The sequence below is a fragment of the Tiliqua scincoides genome, chromosome 3, assembly GCF_035046505.1.
Source record: "Tiliqua scincoides isolate rTilSci1 chromosome 3, rTilSci1.hap2, whole genome shotgun sequence".
Classification (NCBI taxonomy): Eukaryota; Metazoa; Chordata; class Lepidosauria; order Squamata; family Scincidae; genus Tiliqua; species Tiliqua scincoides.
Genome location: NC_089823.1, coordinates 18,094,667 through 18,115,258, shown reverse-complemented (window position 1 = coordinate 18,115,258; position 20,592 = coordinate 18,094,667). Strand labels below are relative to the sequence as shown.

At 43.5% G+C, this 20,592-nt stretch overlaps 1 protein-coding gene across 1 annotated transcript in view; it reads right to left on the bottom strand.

Moving 5' to 3' along the window:
• DYNC2H1 (dynein cytoplasmic 2 heavy chain 1) overlaps positions 1 to 20,592 on the bottom strand; it is a 209,157-nt gene that overhangs the window by 175,281 nt on the left and 13,284 nt on the right. Inside the window, exons 10-23 of the mRNA XM_066619151.1 lie at positions 20,466 to 20,579; positions 18,575 to 18,686; positions 17,519 to 17,643; positions 15,719 to 15,894; positions 13,425 to 13,620; positions 11,559 to 11,654; positions 9,544 to 9,684; positions 9,361 to 9,459; positions 7,733 to 7,872; positions 7,129 to 7,357; positions 5,545 to 5,672; positions 3,973 to 4,088; positions 2,150 to 2,277; positions 1,775 to 1,924 (exon numbers count right to left, since the gene is read on the bottom strand). Coding sequence (XP_066475248.1) covers positions 1,775 to 1,924; positions 2,150 to 2,277; positions 3,973 to 4,088; positions 5,545 to 5,672; positions 7,129 to 7,357; positions 7,733 to 7,872; positions 9,361 to 9,459; positions 9,544 to 9,684; positions 11,559 to 11,654; positions 13,425 to 13,620; positions 15,719 to 15,894; positions 17,519 to 17,643; positions 18,575 to 18,686; positions 20,466 to 20,579 — 1,950 coding nt within the window. The remainder of the gene's footprint in view (positions 1 to 1,774; positions 1,925 to 2,149; positions 2,278 to 3,972; positions 4,089 to 5,544; positions 5,673 to 7,128; positions 7,358 to 7,732; positions 7,873 to 9,360; positions 9,460 to 9,543; positions 9,685 to 11,558; positions 11,655 to 13,424; positions 13,621 to 15,718; positions 15,895 to 17,518; positions 17,644 to 18,574; positions 18,687 to 20,465; positions 20,580 to 20,592) is intronic.

The window sequence follows — 20,592 nt, the reverse complement described above, 5'->3', positions numbered from 1 at the left end:
TCCATAATAATCATAAAAAGAATGCTTTCTTTACAAGTTAGGAATGTTGTAATTCATATAGCACTTTGAAGTGCTTAATATACCTTCACAAGAAAAGGGACCTAAGCTCAATGAATGAATGAATGAATGAACATGTTTTGTTGCGAAGCCTCACATTGAAAGAAGAGCAAGTATATCTAAAAACAGCACTAGAAAATCTACAGGTCACCCCTAGTTATTTATGGGGGTTCTGACTCTGGAACCCCTGCTGATACCAAAATCCTCAGATGTTGAAATTCGCAGATTTGGGCCACCTGGAAGATCCAAACGCATCCAGAGTCCTTCTGAGGCCCACAAATGCCTTGTGTGGCTTCTGCGTACCTCACAATGCTGCTCAAAAGGTTTTTAACAGCAGACTCCTGAGTTTCCTGGTGCCTGTTGGAGCAGCAGCGCCAAACTGTCTACTGCTGTATCCAGTAGGCACCAGGAAGCAGCCAGAGGTCTCCCTGGGGAAGGGAACTTTTGCTTCCTTCCCCCGGGGAAAGCCCCAAGCTTCTCAAATATGCACTGGCGATTTTGCCAGCGCAGAGTTGAGAGATACCGTGTTGGGCCTTTCAGCCCAGCCGAAGTTCAGGATCCAGCAGAACAGAGTGCTGCCAACCCTGTCCCCCTCTTGCCCCAGTTCTTCCCCCCGACCTGCCCTCCTCCGTCCTCATTCCGCCCTTCCCCTGCCTCCCAGAGGCCGCACCACTGCCCAGAAGTTAATCTTACCCCCTCAGTGGTGGCACTCTCTCTTCCTGCTGGCACTGGGACCAGTGCCTCATGGCACTGGTCCAGCACCAGTACTACTTACTCACCGGGTGCTATAAACATGCTTTACAGCATATTTACAGTACCAACACGGACGCTAGGGTTCAGTGTCAGCACTGGCCAGGTTCAGGATTGGGTCCTAAGTGAAATAAATGAGAGCCAGAGTGAAGTAGTGGTTTGGGAGGTAGACTCAGACATGGATGATCCAGGTTCAAATCCCCCCTCAGCCACAAAGCTTCCTGGGTGACCTTGGGCCAGTCACTTTCTCTCAGCCTCACCTATCTCACAGAGTTGTTGTGAGGACAAGAAGGAGGGGAGCAGCTGTGTAAACCGCCCTGAGCTCTTTGGAGGAAGGACAGTATAAAAATGTGAAAAATAAAATAAATAAACTTCTGGTTTTCAGCAAAAACCGAAGCTCAATTTAACAAGTTAAATGGGTGACATTCTGAGGTCTGCAGACATGACCAGAAACGGTTGCATCTGGGAGGTCTTCGGTGAGGTCCTGCTGCTGGTTCGGAACTCCAGATGACGAAATATGTGGATTCCGAATCCATGGATATGCAGGACCCGATGTACTTAACCGATCTGAACTCACAACGGCCTGCGGAAAAGGCTTTCTCAGGTAAGTAAAACTTCTGAACCCACCTCCCTACTAGCAGGATAGCATCTGTGAAGTTTCTATAATCTCTAAGGTTTTCAAGGAGAAAACCACCAGTCTCGGATTGCTGTAGTAGCTGCTCATACAAAGTATGAGGTTGGACTAGATGCCCCCCCGACAAGAATCCTTCCAAACCTAACTTTCTACTGAATTGATGCAGAACATATAAAATAGCCCAAGCAGACCACTGGCAAAAGTAGCAATGTTAGGAATCTCTGCATAGTCTTACACCATCTCTATAAATTAGACACATAACCCATTCATGCATGCAGAAATGAAAAAGGACAAAGTTAGGGAGGAAATGTATTTGCAGTTGTCCAAAATTACCTGTTCTTTAATCATAAGTTGATGACTTTCCATCATTAGTTCAAATTTATCCCACGTCGCTTTCAAATTGCTAATTGTTTCAATGCCCCCACCAGCCACAGTTCGCAAAAGCTTGTTTTTACCTTCTGCTTCTTGAAACAGGAGGAAAACCTAGAAAAAGAGATCTTGTATTAGTATAATTGTCGATGAACGCAACATCAGTAAGTACCCACAGGTAGCAAGATGAAACTAAGGCAAAAAACTACAGTGCAGTATGTAACAATGATAGAACAAAAGAGCATACAGAGAAACATAATTAAATTGTTTTTCTAAATAAGACTTACAACATTAAAATGATGACACTATATTTTCCTTGATAGTTCAGAAAAATATTACCTCTTCTTTTTTTTCTTTTAGAAGTTTGTATTTTAAATTATCTTCTGAAATTTCCTCCACACTCTGTGGTCTGGTTACTAATGTTTCCATAGCATCACTGAGAAATGAAGAAATGTCATGCAAATGAGCTAAACAAATAAAAATTAAAAAATATATATTAGAAATCTACAAAAAAGTTCTCTGTGCTAGTTCAAAACACAATAAACTAGAGTCAATGTAGTTATTTATTTATACAGGTATTTATATGCTGCCTTTCTTTTGGTCGTCAGATTTCTCCTCAGACTTTAATCCAAGGCGGTTTACATAGGCAGGCTGTTCTAAACCCCTATAGGGACTTTTATAATTGAATAGTTCTAGTCTTTCGTAGAACTCCTCGTTCCAGATGGATTCCTTCCTGGTCTGGCCTCTCTCTGGCCCTTTGCCTCCCACGCTCCACTGGACGGCAACTCCTCTCTGCCACTGAGAGTCAGCTCATCAGTATATCAGTGTGTCGTCAGTTCTGGGGTACTTCCTGTTGTTTCAAACTGGCAGCCTCAGATCTTCAGGCATACAAGGCAGCAGCTCTACCAACTGAGCCAGACCGCCTGCCTAGTTACACAATTATTCAGGTGGGCCTTTTTAATCTGTGGGTTTGAAACTCACAGATTTTCTGAACTTGCAGTGGAGGGCCCCACATGACCTCCCAGACACAACCAGAAGCCCAGTTGTGTCTGGGAGGCTTTCTGAGGTCCAGGGAGGCCGTGTATGGTCTATCTGGGCCTCAGAACACCTGCTGGTGTCTGAAAGGCACTTCTGCATTTTGGAGAAAAACGGAAGCACCTTTCCAACACCTCGGACACAACCAGAACACACAGGTGAGGGCCCAAACCCACGTATTCAATTGTCCACAAGTTTCATCATCCACGGAGGTTCCAGGAACAGAACCTCTGTGGATGCCAAGGGCCAACTGTATTGGGATATTTATATCTATCTATAACTTTATAGCTTTTATTTGTATAGAACAGAGGTACCCAAACTCCGGCCCAGGGGCCACTTGTGGCCCTGGAGGACTCCCAATCCAGGCCGCAGAGAGCCCCCAGTCTCCAATGATCCTCTGGCCCTCTGGAAATTTGCTGGAGTCTGTGCTGGCCCGACACAACTGCTCTCTGCATGAGGGTGACTGTTTGACCTCTTGCGTGAGCTGTGGGACAAGGGCTCCCTCCATTGCTTATTGTTTCATATCTGTGATGCAGCAGTGGAAAGGCTGGCCTTGCTTTATGCAAGGCCTTTTATAGGCCTTAAGCTATTGCAAGACCTTTCATTCATATAAGTTCCATCTAATATATTCATATATTTAAATTTATTCATATTTGAAATGTAAATTAATTCTTTTTTTTCCTGGCCCCTGACACAGTGTCAGAGAGATGAGGTGGCCCTCCTGCCAAAACGTTTGGACACCCCGGTATAGAAGATTGCATAAATAAATGTTAGATAAATAAATTGTATTTATAAATATAAATATAATATATAAATAAGATATATTTGGCTATTATGTAGAAATTTTTAATGATAAGGTGGTTCGGCAGTGAAACAAATTACCAAGGGAGATGGTGAATTCCCCCTGACTGGAGATCTCCAACCAAAAGCTCAATAAGCACCTGCTGGAGATGCTCCAGGAGGATTTGCTCTAGTGTTGGACTAGAACTGGTGGAACCTTTCCAACTCCATGATTCTAATCAAAGTTCACAATCCCCCAGAACAGTTTATCCAATAACTAAAATCTGTAGACGGAAATCTGAAAATGCTAGGCAGAAGCCAGAAAACCGCTCTCCATTGTTCACTACCTTGTACAGACTTTCTCAAAGACATCACAAGAACATCATACAACTTCTGGATGAGATCATCGACCACAGATTTCACAGGGTTGCAATTCACTATTATGCAGTCTACTTTCACGGTGCTTCAAAAATTAAGAAGGCAGATTTCAAATTACAAGAAACAAACCATTTGTGAGAGTATTTCATTGTATTATACAAGATCTAAACTCTGAAATTGTACAGATTTGAAATGCAATTATTAAATCAGACATACTACAATATTTATGTTAAATGAGCATCCCAAAAATCTTCTATTCAGTAGTTCAGAAACAAAACAGGCAAAGAATCTTTAAATTATTTAAAAATGCCTTAATCCTGAAAAATCTCTGTTCACATAAGCCTTGATCGCAATGTAGCTGGTACCAGTCCATTTCAGAATGGGTAACTCCATAATTATTTCAACCAAAACACAGAGGTCCAACAAAATAAATGCTCTGAGGTACATAACTTTGTACAATTTAGACATCATACTGTCACTAGATTTATCTAAGTACAACACAGTTCTACGAGTACCATATTGGCACCACTAGAAATCTCTCTGAACTCAAGTGTACAGTTCCACTTTACTCTAATATTAGGTACAGCCAAACTCTAGCCAGTGGAGTTTTCCAGCAAGCCCCACCTCTGTCAGAAGCTGGAAATGCCAGACTGTATTATTCCTGCAAGATCTCCAATGGAACACTGAATCATTGCTATTTTATGCAGTTCCTGGATTACCATCAGCATCCATTGTCACAAACATCCCATAAGACACATTTCCAAGTCTTACCATGGACCCAGTGCAGGAGCTAGCCCAGCACAAGCCTGCACTGGGCAAGTTCCGGTGGTGAGCCCACATTCCGCTGCCCAGCAGCTCGCCCAAACCGCCAGGTAGCAGAGAAGTGAGTGAGGGCCTGGGAGGAGGTGGGGCAGGGGAGGGAGAAGGGCAGGACCAGCAGAGCTCAGCATCACTGGATCCTGAGCCCTTTGTCGGGCCTCACAGCCCAACATAGGACTCCTTGATTCTGCACTGGCTCAAGAGCCGTTGCAGAATCAAGTAGCCCCATTGCAGGGCTACTTCCCTTACTTGGGGGATTGGGATGAATGTCCCTTCCCCCAAGGAACATCTGCGGGCTACCCAGTACATGTTGGACGCCATGGTAGCCATTTTGGCACCACGGCAGCCTTGTACGCTAGGCAGCTCAGGATTGGGCAGTTAATAACTTGGGAAATGTGTAATTCTTAGCAAGTCAATCTATTACATTACATCATCATTTCATACAATAACTTTGCCTGCACTGAAATTACTTCTATAGAGAGAGAGAGAGACATAAAAGGTAACACTTTCGCAGTTATTTATAGAATGACACCAAAGTCAACAATAACCCTTTTGCATTCCAATCTGTTATGCTGGATTCAATCTGGCAAGAGCAAGGTATTCACAGTAAGAAAATTCTCAAAATTCCCCCCAATGATTATAGACTGAGTGAATTGTTCATACAGCTGTAATCAAATATGACACATACAGTAGTTATACATAATTATTCTACCCTACAATACCTTGGAAGGCGCTCCACTTCTTTCCCTCTTACTTTTAGTGCTTTGAAGTTTTTTTCCCAATCCTGTTCATTAAAAAGATGATTCTCCACCAGAGTATCCATATCTAGTTGGCCAATTATAACCCATTCCTTCTCCACAGTATTCATGATTTTATAACAGAGGAAAGGATAAAAGATATTTTATTAGTTATTCAACATAATTTCCTTACTAAATTGTACTCTTTCAGAACACACACAAAAATTATGTGATAAACCAAGTAACTCAGGTGCACCTCATGGAGTTGGCTCTTGAGAATATAAACCCATTGTCAAAATAAATCAGTGCATAATCCAGTCCTTCCAGTCTAAAAACTGAAAGCATGCTGCCAATCATGTGAAGTAGGGGTATATCATGTTAGAGGAAGAGTCCTATAGGGGTTCCAGATTTCCCACACCACAACACAGGGAATGAGAGGGAAATGAAAGTCTCAGAAAAACTTGTGCCTTTATGCAGGACCTGGCCTCTCAGACTCTTTCAGTCTGCAAGATGTTCCTTGGTGATGTGCCCACATGGTCTCTGGTCGGAGTGACACATACCTTCATTACAGGATGCCCTGTAGCAGAGCCAACCCCTCCCATTGATCAACTGGACCCTTCATGACAGCCTCACACTTGGATGCACAGAAAGCAGCAGGGACTGATTCCTCCTCTCAAGCTGTTTTTGCGTCAAGGAGGAAGCTACCATTTACGCAAGCACAAGTTTCTCACCCAGACTAACAGTTCACGAGAAAGGCATTTTCTCCAAGGCTGTGGCATGACAAAAAAAGGGTTTTAAATATACTCCTTCCCCCCCACACACACACACACACCCCTGATCAAAGTCCTCCCCCACACAGCTACTGTTTAAGCTTCGAAAACACACATGCAGAGTCAACCTGTATTTAACACAATGTATCATTTGGTCTTCAGGTTGCAATTCAAAACAAATTTACTAACCCCTGCTAACTGGGTAAGAGGCACTTTTTCAAGTAGGTGCTCCTCTTTTTAGCAGGGGGAGAGTAACTGGCCCACCTCACCCCAGCAGCGTCTTTTCTAGTGGCTGTCTGCTGGTGTTCTTTTGCATCTTTTTAGATTGCGAACCCTTTTGGGACAGGGAGCCATTAGTTATTTGATTTTTCACTGTAAACCGCTTTGTGAACTTTAGTTGAAAAGCGGTATATAAATACTGTTAATACTTAATAATACTAGGAAGACAGTCCCACCAGCTGCATTGAATTAACATGCATACAGAGGGCCAATGCACACCCATAAACAGAAGCCACATACTGCAAAGGTGCAGCTGATATGGTCTCTCTGACACATGCGCCTTCGTGTCAAGGGTTGCAGGTCTGCCCTTCACACTACATTTTTACTACAGGAATCACCAACATAACACTAGAGGTGCTATGATAAACATTATCATCACATGAAATGTGACAAGATTCTCCAGTACTTGACATCAAGGGCAACTGTCTTAAGTAAAATAAAGAAATACAAATGAATGTTGAACTGCTTTTTAAATATTCCTCCTTCAAAAACTCTGAACCAACTGGAAATCTTTAAGTACCTTAAACTGATCTGAAACTTCTGCCAATCTTCGGAACAAGTCTTCTGCTTTACCAAAAGTGGTCACAAATCCACTTGCATTTCGATCAGTCATGACCGAAAAAATGCACTCTTCATCTGTCTCACTCACTCCCTTAAACTGATTAGGAATAGAGATGAATCTCTTCATTTCTCTATAGTACCTCGCTCGTACTTCTTCAAAAGGAGGTTTAAACTGTAATCTCCCTTGTCTGAAAAATAAAATATATTTGAAAATGAGTATGCTTTTTATTTATTTAAGCAACGTATCTCCCATTTTTTGGCCTCCAGAGTGGCTCACAATACACAAATATAATCAACATCAAATAAAACAATTTTTTTAATGGTTAAAACAATGAGTAATTAAGATAGACAGCTAACAGAACAGAAAATAACACAAACGTAAACAAGACAAGTAAAATGTCTGGTGAACAAAAAGTCTGTCAGTCACAAAAAAATCTGATAATGGGGGCAGGATATGTCTCCAGGGATGAGTAGTTTCATATACTGGTTGCAATGAAGTCTTTAATCAAAGTGAAAAAGCCTGTTCCTTTCATTGATTTTCTCAATAAGAACAAATAACTCACTTGTAAGTTAAATCAATGTTGATCTCTGGCAGATTTTCATTCAGTGCCTCCAACCCCATTTGGTACTGATGTTCCAAGGCTTTGTACAACTGATGATTCCAGTGCTGTCTCCATGCTTTCATATCTTGTGAAAGAAAACCCTACAATTTGGCCAAAGTAAAACGCAGATGAAGGATAAGAATTTCTAATCATAAAACAATACATTGTGAGAACAAACTCTCCCTGGAGAGAGCAAAACACTCTTCCTTTTCAAGAAAAAGAGTTTAGGTGGCTCAGGGGACTGTGTAGCTACTGAATATCCTGCACTAGAGCAGACAAACCAACTAAGGGCTCAATTCTTCAAACATTCCAACACCAACGCAATTGTGCCAATGAGACAAGCACTGCACCCTTCCATGGGGGGAGGGCAGTCACAGAGGCCTATGTAAGATAAGGAAACATTTGGAAGGATGCAGTGCTAGTCTTCCGCAATGGGGTTTCTCAAGTCTGCGTCAGGTATTTTGCCAGTGCAGACTTGAGAGACTCCAGTCCGGATTTTCAGCACGTTGGTGAGGCCTGGATATGGCAGAGCAGAGCTGGTTCCTCCTGCATCCAGCGCAGGGTTGGAGTTGGCTGCGGCTCAGCCTGGGGCAAGGGGAATTAATCTCCTCACCCTGGGTAATGTGGCAGCAGCCCCAATGGGACTACTTGGATCTGTGCCACCTAAAGAGGTGGCGCAGATCCAAGCAGCCAGGTGTTGCACCGGGTCACACAAGAGTGGAATTAGGATCCAGCCCAAGTGCCGGATCCTGATCCCACCCACCCCCGGCTTGGCTCCCAGCCTCCCACAGGACCGCTTGCTGCCCGCCCTCCTCCAGCTCCAGAAAGTCTCTGTTCCACCCTCACCCTGCTCTCCCCAGACCCCCATGCCAGCCTGACTCGGCCAGTGTGAACTTACCTGTCGCTGGTGGGGATTTGGCATAGGGAGGCCAGAGCGCATCCTTGTGTCATTCTCTATGACTCACAAGGAAGTGTAAACATGCCTTATGGCACGCTTGGGACACTCTTGGGCCGGCACAAAGGACTTGTGCCAGTCCAAAAAGCCCCTAAGGATGCACTCTGTCTTATTCTAAGTTACACTAAACCAATGAGGTGCAAACTAAACATTCTCCAATTGCAAACCTGGCCTACTTTCTAATATTTCACCCACTGCAAATATGTTCAAATACCACCACATACTGAACTGTTATTTTCTGAAACGAATATTTTGCAACAAGAGCTCCATAATCTACCTTTGCATATACAGGTGTCCAACGTTATCCATGGGGCTTCTGTTTCCGGAACCCCCATAGATGCTGAAACCTGTGGATAATGAAATCTGCAGGTCTAGGCAACAGAAACCCTCCAGAGCTGATGGGAACTGTGCTCCTGTAGTCTCCAGATGGTGTTCAGAGGTCTTTGAGGTCTTGGTTACTTCCAGTTTTTAGGGGGAAACTGAAAGTGACGTTTTAGGGGAAACCACAAGTGACATTTTAGGCTCTTATAAGGTCTTCTGAGGTGCACAGGAAAACCTCCATTCTGAGACCTATGTGTATATAATACTTTTCCATGCTGGTTCACTTAATATGGAAGTAACAATGACAACATACCTGCGACTCAAGACCGGAAAAACCAGCTCGCAGGTCTTGCAAACCATCTTTCCAGCGCTGTTGTTGCCGAAGCAGATCAATGTTCATTAGGCCAACAACCTATCAGAAAAAATATAAAGCATATTAAGCCTTGTCACCAACAAAGTAGAAAAACAAACAAATTCACGTGACAGTCAAAAATACCTTTTCAGTGAAATTAATGTGCCACTTCCTCAACTTCCTGTTTTCTGTGGCAAGTCGTTCTGCTGCACTTTGGAGCTTTTTGATATATGCTTCTAGTTCTTTAGGATTATCCCATGTTATCTGTCCCTCAGCTTTAGAATGCTACCAAAAATAGAAAATGCATGAATAAGTGATTTGATAAGTGCTCAAAATTGATACGTGCTCAATTTTATGTAGTTCATAAAATGAATTGTATCCCCCACCTTGGTATATTTACGGAATCGACAGATTTGTCAAAGGGTAAGAAAGTCTAATTTTTTGAACTAAAAGAATTTTAAAAATAGAAAAATAAAGAGTACTTCCAGAAAAATAAATTTTTTCTCATTTTTTTTTTCTTTGTACCAATGCTAAGCAAATGCCAGGCTAATTCAGAGGTAATCTATAACATCCATGCAAATGATCAGGTTCTTCAGAAGAGGAATCTATACTGGCGAAAAGTCAGCCTGTCATCCCCGCTGAATCAAGAACTATCACTACTGCTGCTGGAGGAAATTAAATTCCCTGTAAAGTGTGCCTACTGCTGCCAATGTTCCAAAGAGAGCAAAAAGTCACTCTTTCTAAAATTACTGGGATTCGAGAAACTTTGCCTCTGCATCACTTTTGCTCAGGAAAGGTCCCAGGACCATGGTTACTGTTCAAACTAAAGGAAGCCCTTATCAATTTCACCTTTTTCAATAAAAAGCACATGCACAGAACTGTGCTGAATGGAGACTGCATATACTACATGATTTAATAAATTGTTAGGGAAAGGGAGGCCCAGGAGAAGGCAGGCTGACCAAGGGGAGTAGCACCTATTGGTTAGCATGTATGAACCCCTTCCTGCTTCCTACTTTTCTTCGACTAGATCAGCAGCTGAACAGAGAAGAATCTTTGATAGTTTGTACCCACTTCCACCACTCCAGGCTACAGAGACCAGGTAGAGGGAAGTTGTCCAGGAAAAAATCCAACCTAGGAGAGCACTGAATTCTAGGGGTTCTTATTAAAATGGATAATAAAATACAAGCAGGCTGATGGAAAATTCTGGAGCTTGGTTGGGATGCTCAAAAACGAGTTTTCATAAATGAATGCAGTAACCATTAATGTCCAGCGGATGGAGCCGGAATACTACTCTAAATACTCTGCCCACAACCCCCACTGAGTTAAACCTAGGGAAGTTTGCACACTGCCTGGAGTCACTTAGCAGACAAAGCAACAAAAAGTCCCTGATTGCAATCTAGCAAAATGATCCCTAATTTAAACTATTCATATTGCTCAAGGAAGCCCCAGTTCTTTAGCTGGAGAGCAAGTGGACACTCTTGTCAGAGCTCCAAACAAATGGGTTACTTAGGCAACTAGAAGAGAATAACCCACCCAATCTATAGGCTACGAAACATATAACTTTTGATGATGCCATCAAGTCATCTGACTGGAGGAGTGGAACCCACCTGATCACTCTATCCCACCCTGTTGACTAAGATGGACAACTTTGGCTGCCCAATTGCTAGGCATATTCCAATCCTGGAGGGAAAGCAGCCATTCCAGATAGGAAGAGAAGCCAAATCTACAAACAGTACATGGGAAATGATGCAGTGTCCAAACAAAGAGCAAAGGCTGCCTAAGCAGTTTTTAGCTGCTAAACTTACAAAGGACAAGTTTCCAAGATGTTAAAAGTGTTCAAAGATACAGAAAAATAAGACATTCATCACAAACATGAAATTAGTAGATTTACTCCCTTCACCATTATAACTCTGCAACAGCTTAGAAGCAAAATAAGGCAATATGGACTAACATCTAACAAATGGATTAAATTCCAAGTTTAGTTAGTCATGAATCAACAGAAGAGGGATGGAAATGACTGACCTTCATCACAGAGGGACAGTCTTTTAGAATGGAAAATGCTGGGGTGGGAAGTAGGTAATTAAAACAAAACCAAAAATGAAAGCTGATAGGCTTCTGGAAGAGAGTAATACAATTTTGCATCAATATAAAGGAATTACTTTAATGATCTGTTCAAATGCTAGAGCTGACTGTAGCATCATAGGCTTCTGACTTGGAATCATTTGCTGATCAATAGAGTTGTAAAAATGTGCCATCTATAAAAACAAAGGGGAAATGTTCATTATCTGTTAGTACTGAATTTAAATTTATGTTTCTCTAGTTACTATTTAGCACCCTCCCCTTTTTATTGAACATATCTGTGTTACCTAAAACAACTACACATTGATCTAGTTGGAAAACATGCGGAGACCAGGCAGAATGGTAAGACGCAGTTTGAACAGGGACTGCATTTTCGTTACACATCAGTCGTGAGTTTGGTGACCCCTGACTTAGACCATTAGCCTCAGTCTCTGGTAAGAGCATACATTCTGCAAGAGTTTTACTCAACTATTTGTCCTTGCTTATCAAAGTATCAACAAGTATTCAAAGTATTTTAGAAGAAAAAAAACTCAACATAACTATCTTTGGCCAGGCAGACATAGGGACTTTTGAAATATTTATGCTGCAATTCTACACAGACTTACACAGAAGTCAATCCCACTGAAAACAGTGGGACTTGCTTCTAAGTAAATATTCACATGTTACTTTGCATATTGTTTACACATTTTAACAACAGAGAATTCAAAAGAAGTCTGTAATGCCACACAGAAGGCTGGTGTTAAAAAGAGAGTCTAAAATTCTAATGAACACAGGCCTTTGTACATCTACAGGGGTTCTGTGGATTGTGGTTTAAGGTCAGGGTATACCAGTTGTGACTGATCACAATAAATTAAGGTAAGGATTTTCTATAGAATTAAGCACCAGAAAATAAATTTGAAAAGATGTATAGTCACCCTTTTTTTGGCAATTTATCTCAGGTGCATTTCTTCCAAAAAAGATTAATAAGTGCACTTGTACATGTACAAATTTAAGCTTTGTTTTTATGTGCAAATTTTATCAAACTTCATCATATCGTTTCCATTAGTTTCAGGACCAGATAAATAAAAACCACACATATTTTTGTACATTTCAAAGTGTCTGTACAGCATATAACACTTCCTCATCTTTGCTCTCAGCTGTGCTCAAATATGGCACAATGTAATAGAAACAGGGCGCAATCCTAACCCATTATGTCAGTACTTTCCAGCACTGGCACAGTGGTGCCTATGGGACATGTGCTGCATCCTGCAGTTGGGTGTCACTCATGGAGGCCTCCTCAAAGTAAGAGAATGTTTGTTCCCTTACCTCAGAGCTGCACTGCCCTTATGTCAGTGCTGGAAAGCACTGACATAAGGGGTTAGGATTGCACCCACAGAGACATAAAGTAAAACTGTAACAAATTCCATAACCCAAAGAATACATGACAATGTTCTAGAACAGGGGCGTCCAAATGTTTCGGCAGGAGGGCCACATCATCTCTCTGACACTGTGTCGGGGGCCGGGGAATAAAAAGAAACAATTCACATTTCAAATTTGAATAAATTTACATAAATTTACACAAATATATTAGAGCTGAAACTTATATGAATGAATGAAGGTCTTGCAATAGCTCAAGGCCTACAAAAGGCCTTGCACAAAGCAAGGCTAGCCTTTTCTTCACTGCTGCTACTGCATCACAAACATGACACAGCAAGCAGTGGAGGGAGCCCTCATCCTACAGCTTACGCAAGAGGTTGAACTGTCACCCTCTCGCTGAGAGCAGTTGCATCAGGCCAGTATGGGCTCCAGCAAGTCTCCAGAGGGCCAGAGGCTCATTGGAGACTGGGGGCTCCCTGCGGGCTAGATTGGGAGTCCCCAAGGGCCACAAGTGGGCACCCCTGTTCTAGAACACAAATCTATCAATCTGAGAGCATACAGACGGATATCATTTGTGTTCTGTATCACACCTGCTTGAGAATAACTGCTTGCTTGCAAAATTTTTGTGCAGTATTTGAGGCATGCTGTATTTTGGCAGGAATAACAAAGCCAAGTGCAGAGAGCTGACGAACTTCTCTTAGCAGGGTCACCAAACGGTCAGAATAATGAATTTTTAATGCTCCATCAGAGTGATCCAGTTCCATAACAGGACTGCTAGCCTGTATGCTAAACAAAGACATATATATTATTATTCATTTTATACTTCAATAGCAATACTTCTGTAATATGTACAATAAACTGCGAGATAATTCAAGGAACTATGCCAGCAGAGACAAACAGTTTCCATTCTAATTGAGAGGCTAATTGTTTTCATTCTAAACCAGAACTATATGTTGCCATTCTTCAGTCTCGGAAGACTATGGTGTCACGCTCTGAATGGTGGTTCTGGAACAGAGTGTCCTCTCCAGTGCGCAAAGCCTGGGTAAAGTAGGTATGGAGGATAGGCTGTTACCCATGCAGCAAATCCCCCCTCTCCACGTCACTGAAATGGTCCAATGGAAAGGCAGAGGCCAATACGGTTGGTTCCAGCAGGGTCGCAGGAGTTGCCAGAACGTGACTGTGTTCAGCCATGAACTGCCTCAGGGACTCCGGCTCTGGATTTTGCCTCGAGGTTAACTCCTGAAGCCTTTTCCATAACTGGATGTAGCCACAAGGCAGTGGAGGTTTGGGATCAGAGTTTTCCTTCTCTCAGATGAGCTGCCTTCCCAGGCTGACGAGTCCCATCTACCCAGTTGCTGTTTAGTCGCCTCTTACAACAAGTACAGTCAAACTGAGGGCCTATTCTTATCATATGAATAAAAAGGTGCACCAATGCCTCTTCCTCCAGCTGAGATGATCAAAAAGGCACCCAGAGGCCTCCAGGTGACTTCACAATGGCACCTGAGAAAGGAGGAGGTTGTGCTGGTTCCTCTTTCCTGACAATCCTGAGTGGATGCCCAGTCATCCCCAGTCTTCTGCAATACATAGCAGATCAGACAAGATCTTTATCTTCTCACTTTGCACACGGCTCATAAGAAGGCAAGTAGCAGTATGGCCTCCTACTTTTCCAGGCACCCATACCTGCACCTTCACAACACTACGATAACCTTCTCCACCAAAAGGAAGAGGTAGTGACAGGCAAGCAAGTAGGCGGGCAAGCAATAAACTGAGGTGTGGCTCACGTTTGTCTAACGGCACCAAGAAGAAAGCCACCACCAGGAAAGGAAATGATGCTAAAAGTGGTTAATAAATCTTCAAAATTTTGGTAGGAGGCATGGGCTTTCTCATCCCCCTTTGCTTTTGCTAGATATTTCTAGTGGAGAGAAAGATCCTGATCTTCTCACAAGTTGCAGAAGCATATCACTTCATTCTTTCTTCAAGTAAGTGTCACATAATTTTCCCTCAATTCATTGTCCCCGCCTCAAATCTGCTACCTGAAGGAGGGACTTCAACGTGTCTCACATCACTGCTGGTTTGGTGTGCTAAGCAGATGGCAGAATCTGAATGGATCATTAAATTTATGTTACATTCAATACTGAGCAAATTATCAAACCCTCCTGTAAGCTGCTGCTTCTTGTTTTACCTCATATGGGTTCATTTCCCATGCCCATTTACCTCATATGGGCAGGAGGTCTGGTCTAGAGGGTTGAGCCTCCATTTGCCTGAAGATAACATCCGAAGGTCACCAGTTCGAGGCCACCGGCACCGTGCAACCTTGAAGCAGCTGACAAGCTGAGCCGAGCTATTCCATCTGCTCTGAGTGTGGGAGGATGGAGGCCAGAATGCACGACCAGACCAAGAAAGAAACATCTGAATGTTGTGGTTTCTTGAAAGATAGAAACCTTCTTTCAAATTATAAAAATCCCTATGGGGATTTAATTTGCCTGCCTATGTAAACCGCCTTGAATAAAGTCTAAGGAGAAATCTGAGGACCAAGAAAGGCGGTATAGAAATACCTGTATTATTATTATTATTATTATTATTATTATTATTATTACTACAAGATAAAGACCTCATGACAGATCCCTGAGTCACACATGAGATTATTGGAATGAAAGCAGAATATTCTAATTTGCATCTGATGCGTGTACTAATAATGTAACATCCACATCAGCTGCTATAAAAATTCTGCTGTTGTGATCTGCGTTTTTTAATGTTCAGGAGAGAGGACCAAGTTTTAAAAGTAAAGGCTCTTTCTTGCCTCACTATGTATCTGCTGGTCAGTTGACTGGGACAACTACAGATTCTAGTATTGTTCTTACCCAGCAGAATATTCTATACATACCAAAGACCAGACTTTGGGTTTGACAAACCCGACTGAATATCTCTAGACCAATCATCAAATTGTTCTTGTTCATATGCTTTAAGTTGTTCCAGAAGTTCATCTGCAGTCCGTCGGAAGTTTCTAAACCCAGACAGGTCCGAAAGAAGTGCTTCTGCTATCTTAATGGCATCATCCACCTTAAATAAAGAAACATCAAAATTTTCATATGTGGATTTCAACTGCAACTGATCAAACACACCAGCATAATTTAAATCCCATAAAAGTCAAGTGACTGGACAGTAAACTGGACAGCAGGCATCAAAAGTACAGATTATAATTACATTCCAAGATCCTCTGTAGAGTTAGGCTATATAATGTGGCATGGAGGAATGAATTAACCATGACAGGCAGAACCCACCATCTCCTGTATCTGTTCCTCATAATTCTTTAAATAACACAAGGAGATTCTAAAATGCCACACGCTTTAATCACATGTAAGGAAATGCATTTTTAATGGTAATAAGGGAGGAACTCCTGCAACCTCCCTTTCCCCACTGTGGGCCCATTTACCAACCACCTGCTGTCACCATATATTAAAAACCTTTCCCCTGGGAAGGCACCAACTTGATCACCCAACCCAAAATGAAAGACAGGTTCACATGCTATAGTCTCGCAACCACGTGTGCCCACTTCCAAATGCCTGCTTTGTGGTGTAGCCACGTGGGTTCTAGACCTGCCTCCCCCTCTTCTTTTGTCCCTGCCATGGGTGTTTCTCGCCAGTCATACAAAAGGTTAGTGCCTTGCTGGTTAGACCCAGTCCCTTGGCTACACTCAAAACTTCCTTGCTCAGCTCACAGCCTGCATCTTTGTGTAGTGAGCTACCAGCACCCTGTTTTTGCCATAGTGATGTTAAAGCTACCGTTGTGACTCATCCCAGTCCCTCTCCTGGCAAAAAGGTTCCTTCCAGCAGGTGACGCCCCCACAGGGTCTGGAACCCTTGCCACTGAGATACTTTTGTGTTTCTTTCACATGGCTGTCCTCTTGCAAGGAAAAGATCTTTTCACGCCTACTCTGCTGTGCTCCAAAATGCATTCCTTTGGTGCTTTTGTTCTCTGTTTTTGTCTCTTTGCTGCTGATTACACAGTAGCCGCTATACTGGTTTGAGATAACTTGTCATAGTTGTGCCGTGTCACGATGTGTGGGTGGGGGGATAGGATGTGTCCTTGGGACATCTCTCCATGCTTGGCAGTGGTACATGTTGCTGTATTGCTCATTCATAGGGACTAGTGTCATCCTAGTGATGGTCATTCATTGGCATTGAGCCTGCCCCCCACTTGGTTCACCCTGGCAGAGCTTCTCTGGCTCCCAGCACTGGGGTTAAATGGATGTTCTGACTGGCTCCTTGGACACTGCATCAAAGGCATTCCAACACTGCAACACTGACGCAGCCATCAGGACTTTTCTCTATGAATGATGGTCTGTTTCTGGGTCAGCGTTACTAAGAAAGGTTACGCAAGTGTTACGTTGAGTGTTACCATGGTATTGCTTGGGCAAGCTCGAGATAGGGCAGTAGTTGCACCAGCGCTTATGTGCAGCATCCATGCAGCACTGAATAGGATCGGGTTGTAAGCTGAAGTACATGTAAATCAAACTGAATATCTTTCCAGTTTATCCCTGTCCAACTCCTCCTTCATGTCTGTTTTTAAACTGCGACTACTGAGGGGCAAGAACATGCCTTCTCCTTTGTTTGTAAAGCACCAGCCACATATATAGAACTATGTACATAACATATCGCCTATATTCATGAATTTAAACTGGTACCTTCAATTGCAGCTGACGAACCCAAACAATATTATTCACAACTTCAGAGAGATTTTTGCCTGAAAGAGGCCCTGAAGCATCACCAGGAACACCATGGCATCGTGTTTCAAAATCTGTCTGATAATCTGTATAAACAGCATTGAGTAAACTGTCAGTAAATAATATAGATAGCTCTAGACTCTACCAATACCACAATCCTGGATTCTATTAAATATAGCAAAAACAAAATTAGTATATTTAAAAACATAGATCAAGATAGCACCTAAATTACTCAGGGCCACAGCTGCTCATGATATATCCCTATCCAATAACTGTGAAACAGAGAGACCTGGGGAAAGGAGTTGTGCTCCTCCAAGGGATTTGAGACTACTGTGAGCTGTTATGAGGTGGGATAGGAGCAGAGGCTGGCCCCAACAGCGCTGCAGTGATCACAGGGGACGCAGGAACCAGGGACATCCCCAAGTATCTGAGGGCATCCTGCGGCCTCCTGGGGGGTCCTGGAGGATTGCAGCCCCCTCTGTGACCTTCTGCGTGGTTATAATGAGCTCCGTTCTGCTCTCGGAGCTCACTTAACCAATTTGTGATCGCACAAACCAGATGTGAGCTCCAACAGCAGACTGGAGCTCACTGCAGTCATGCAAAGGGTTGCAGAGGTAGCTGCAAGCCTCCAGGATCCGCCAGGAGGCTGCAGGATGCCCCAGGTATGTGGAGATGTCCCTGGGTTCCCATGGTGCTGCAATCACTGCAGCACCGTAGGGGATGCATTCCTGGGCCACTCCCCTTAAGGGAGAATGGCCCATTTCCCGTTCCCCTGGTGAGTTGTGACCCACCAGTTTGGGAACTGCTGGTTTAGGAACTGCAAGATTTATATACAGACCTCTTAAGTTCATCCTACATATTGCTTATGAAAAAAGAACTGAACAAAATATGGCAGGTTGTAATGCATTACTGAACTCACGTCAGACTTTAATAAAACATTCATTTCTTGAATCATTTCCAAAAAAATTAAGAGAATGGCTGAAACACTATTAGTAATTTTACTTGATTTATATTTACCTCTAATCGAGTCTTGAAGTTTCACCAGCAAGGTTTCTCTTTCTAAAAGCAATTCTTTGCTTATGGTTGGACGTCTTACTAGCTCCTTGTATTTCTGAAATGCCTGAAGAAGCTGGAAACATAAAACACTTTTTGTATTAAACAAAGGGCGCAATCCTAACCCGCGCTGGAGCAGGCAAGCCAGGAGGCTTGCGCTGCATCCAATGCGGGATTGCAGCGAATAGTGGCTCAGCCACGGGTAAGGGGAAGCTTTGGACCTGCGCTACCTCCAGAGGTGGCGCAAGTCCGAGGAGAGCGGAGCGGCTTGAATCCACTCTGCTCGCCCCGGGGACAGGGGTTGGGATCCGGCATAACTGCCGGGTCCCAGCCCCGCCCCCGGCTCCCTGCGTGCCCACCCCCGGGCCCACCCTCCCCCTGCCCAGTAACGCCCCTGCCCGCCCCTCCCCATGCCTACCTTTGCCGCTTATGTCTCGGCGGCGCGGGAGCCGCGGCGGAGGTTTCTGCCTCCGTCCACGCGTCGATGCATCTGAATGCGCTGACGCGGCTCCCGCCTAAGGAGGTACAAACGTACTTTATGGCATGTTTGCAACCCTCCAGGGCCACCTAAACCGGCCGGTTAGGATTGCGCCCAAAAGCAACTAATTATATTATGGATTGCTAAGCATAAATGATTATATAAATATAGAATCATTTATTATTTAAATATAAATAATCCTGTGCACATTCACTCAGAGCGCAATCCTGATGTGTAGGCACAAGCCCCCCACGCCCCCCAGGAGTGTCACAAACATGCCGTAAGGCACATTTGCATCTCCTTGTGAGCAGGCTAGGCTGGTGCAAGGAGGCACACTGGCCTCCCTGCACTGGATCCTGGCCCAGCAGGGGTAAATTTATGCCAGTTGAAGGTGGCCGGCATGGGGTATTGAAGAGGGTGGCAGGAGTGCAGAGCAGGAGCATTTCAGGGCAGAAGAGGATGGACTGGTCTCACAAGGTGAGTGTGACTGGCCTGGGCAACCTAGACCATATCCTAACCCCACTCTCACCCAGCCCGGCATTACACCAGGCTGCTCGGATCTGCACCAGCGATTTTGTCGGCAGAGATCTGAGTAGCCCATAGGAGTGGCTGCCACTCTACACAGGGTGAGGGGAAATAAATCCCCTTACTCTGAATTGCATGGCAGCTACCTCCTACCCTGTGCTGGATACAGCCTGCCTATTCCAGCATAGGATAGGTTTGGGCTGTCAGAGGTAAGTCTTACTGTTTTCAGTGGGTTTCACTATGTAGTGTGTTTAGGATTAGTCTTACAGCACAGTACTAGGCACATTACTCAAAAGTAAGTTCTGTTTGATGGGGCTTACTCCCAGATAAGTGTGTGTAGCACACCAATAGCCTTAATTTTTCAAATATACTTCAGCTCCTCCACACTAGTGAGCACCAATCTTAATCAGGGGATCATTAGTCTAGAGCAGGGGTCTCCAAACCCCGGCCTGGGGGCCAGATGTGGCCCACAGCCAGCCTCTTCCTAGCACGCGGCCAAACTCTTGTCTCCTGAAAGCCTCTGGCCCACTCAGCTGAACATGACCAGAACTGTGCTCTGATTGTGTCTGGAGGGTGTTCTGAGGGCCAGAGAGGTTGAATGAATGAGCCCATTCATTCATTTATTCACTCATCTAAGTTCCATATCTAATTTATTTATTTAAGTTTTATATTTAAAAATTTTTTCCGGCCCTCCACACCATGCCAGATATTTGATGCAGCCCTCTGGCCAAAACGTTTGGAGACCCCTGATCTAGAGGCAGGAAATATGCATTCTTTCTTGTACTCCTTCCCTTACTGGAGTGGTTATGTCACTAGTAAAATCTATGTACTATTAGGAAAAAAAATGTTTACCTGTTGTGGACTGTCCTGAATTTCTGAAATGAAGGTTTTCAATTTGCTTGCTATTTTTTGTTCTGCTGGAGAGATAATTCTTTCATACTGACATACTGCTGCTTTCCAGAGAGGCTAAAAACAGAGG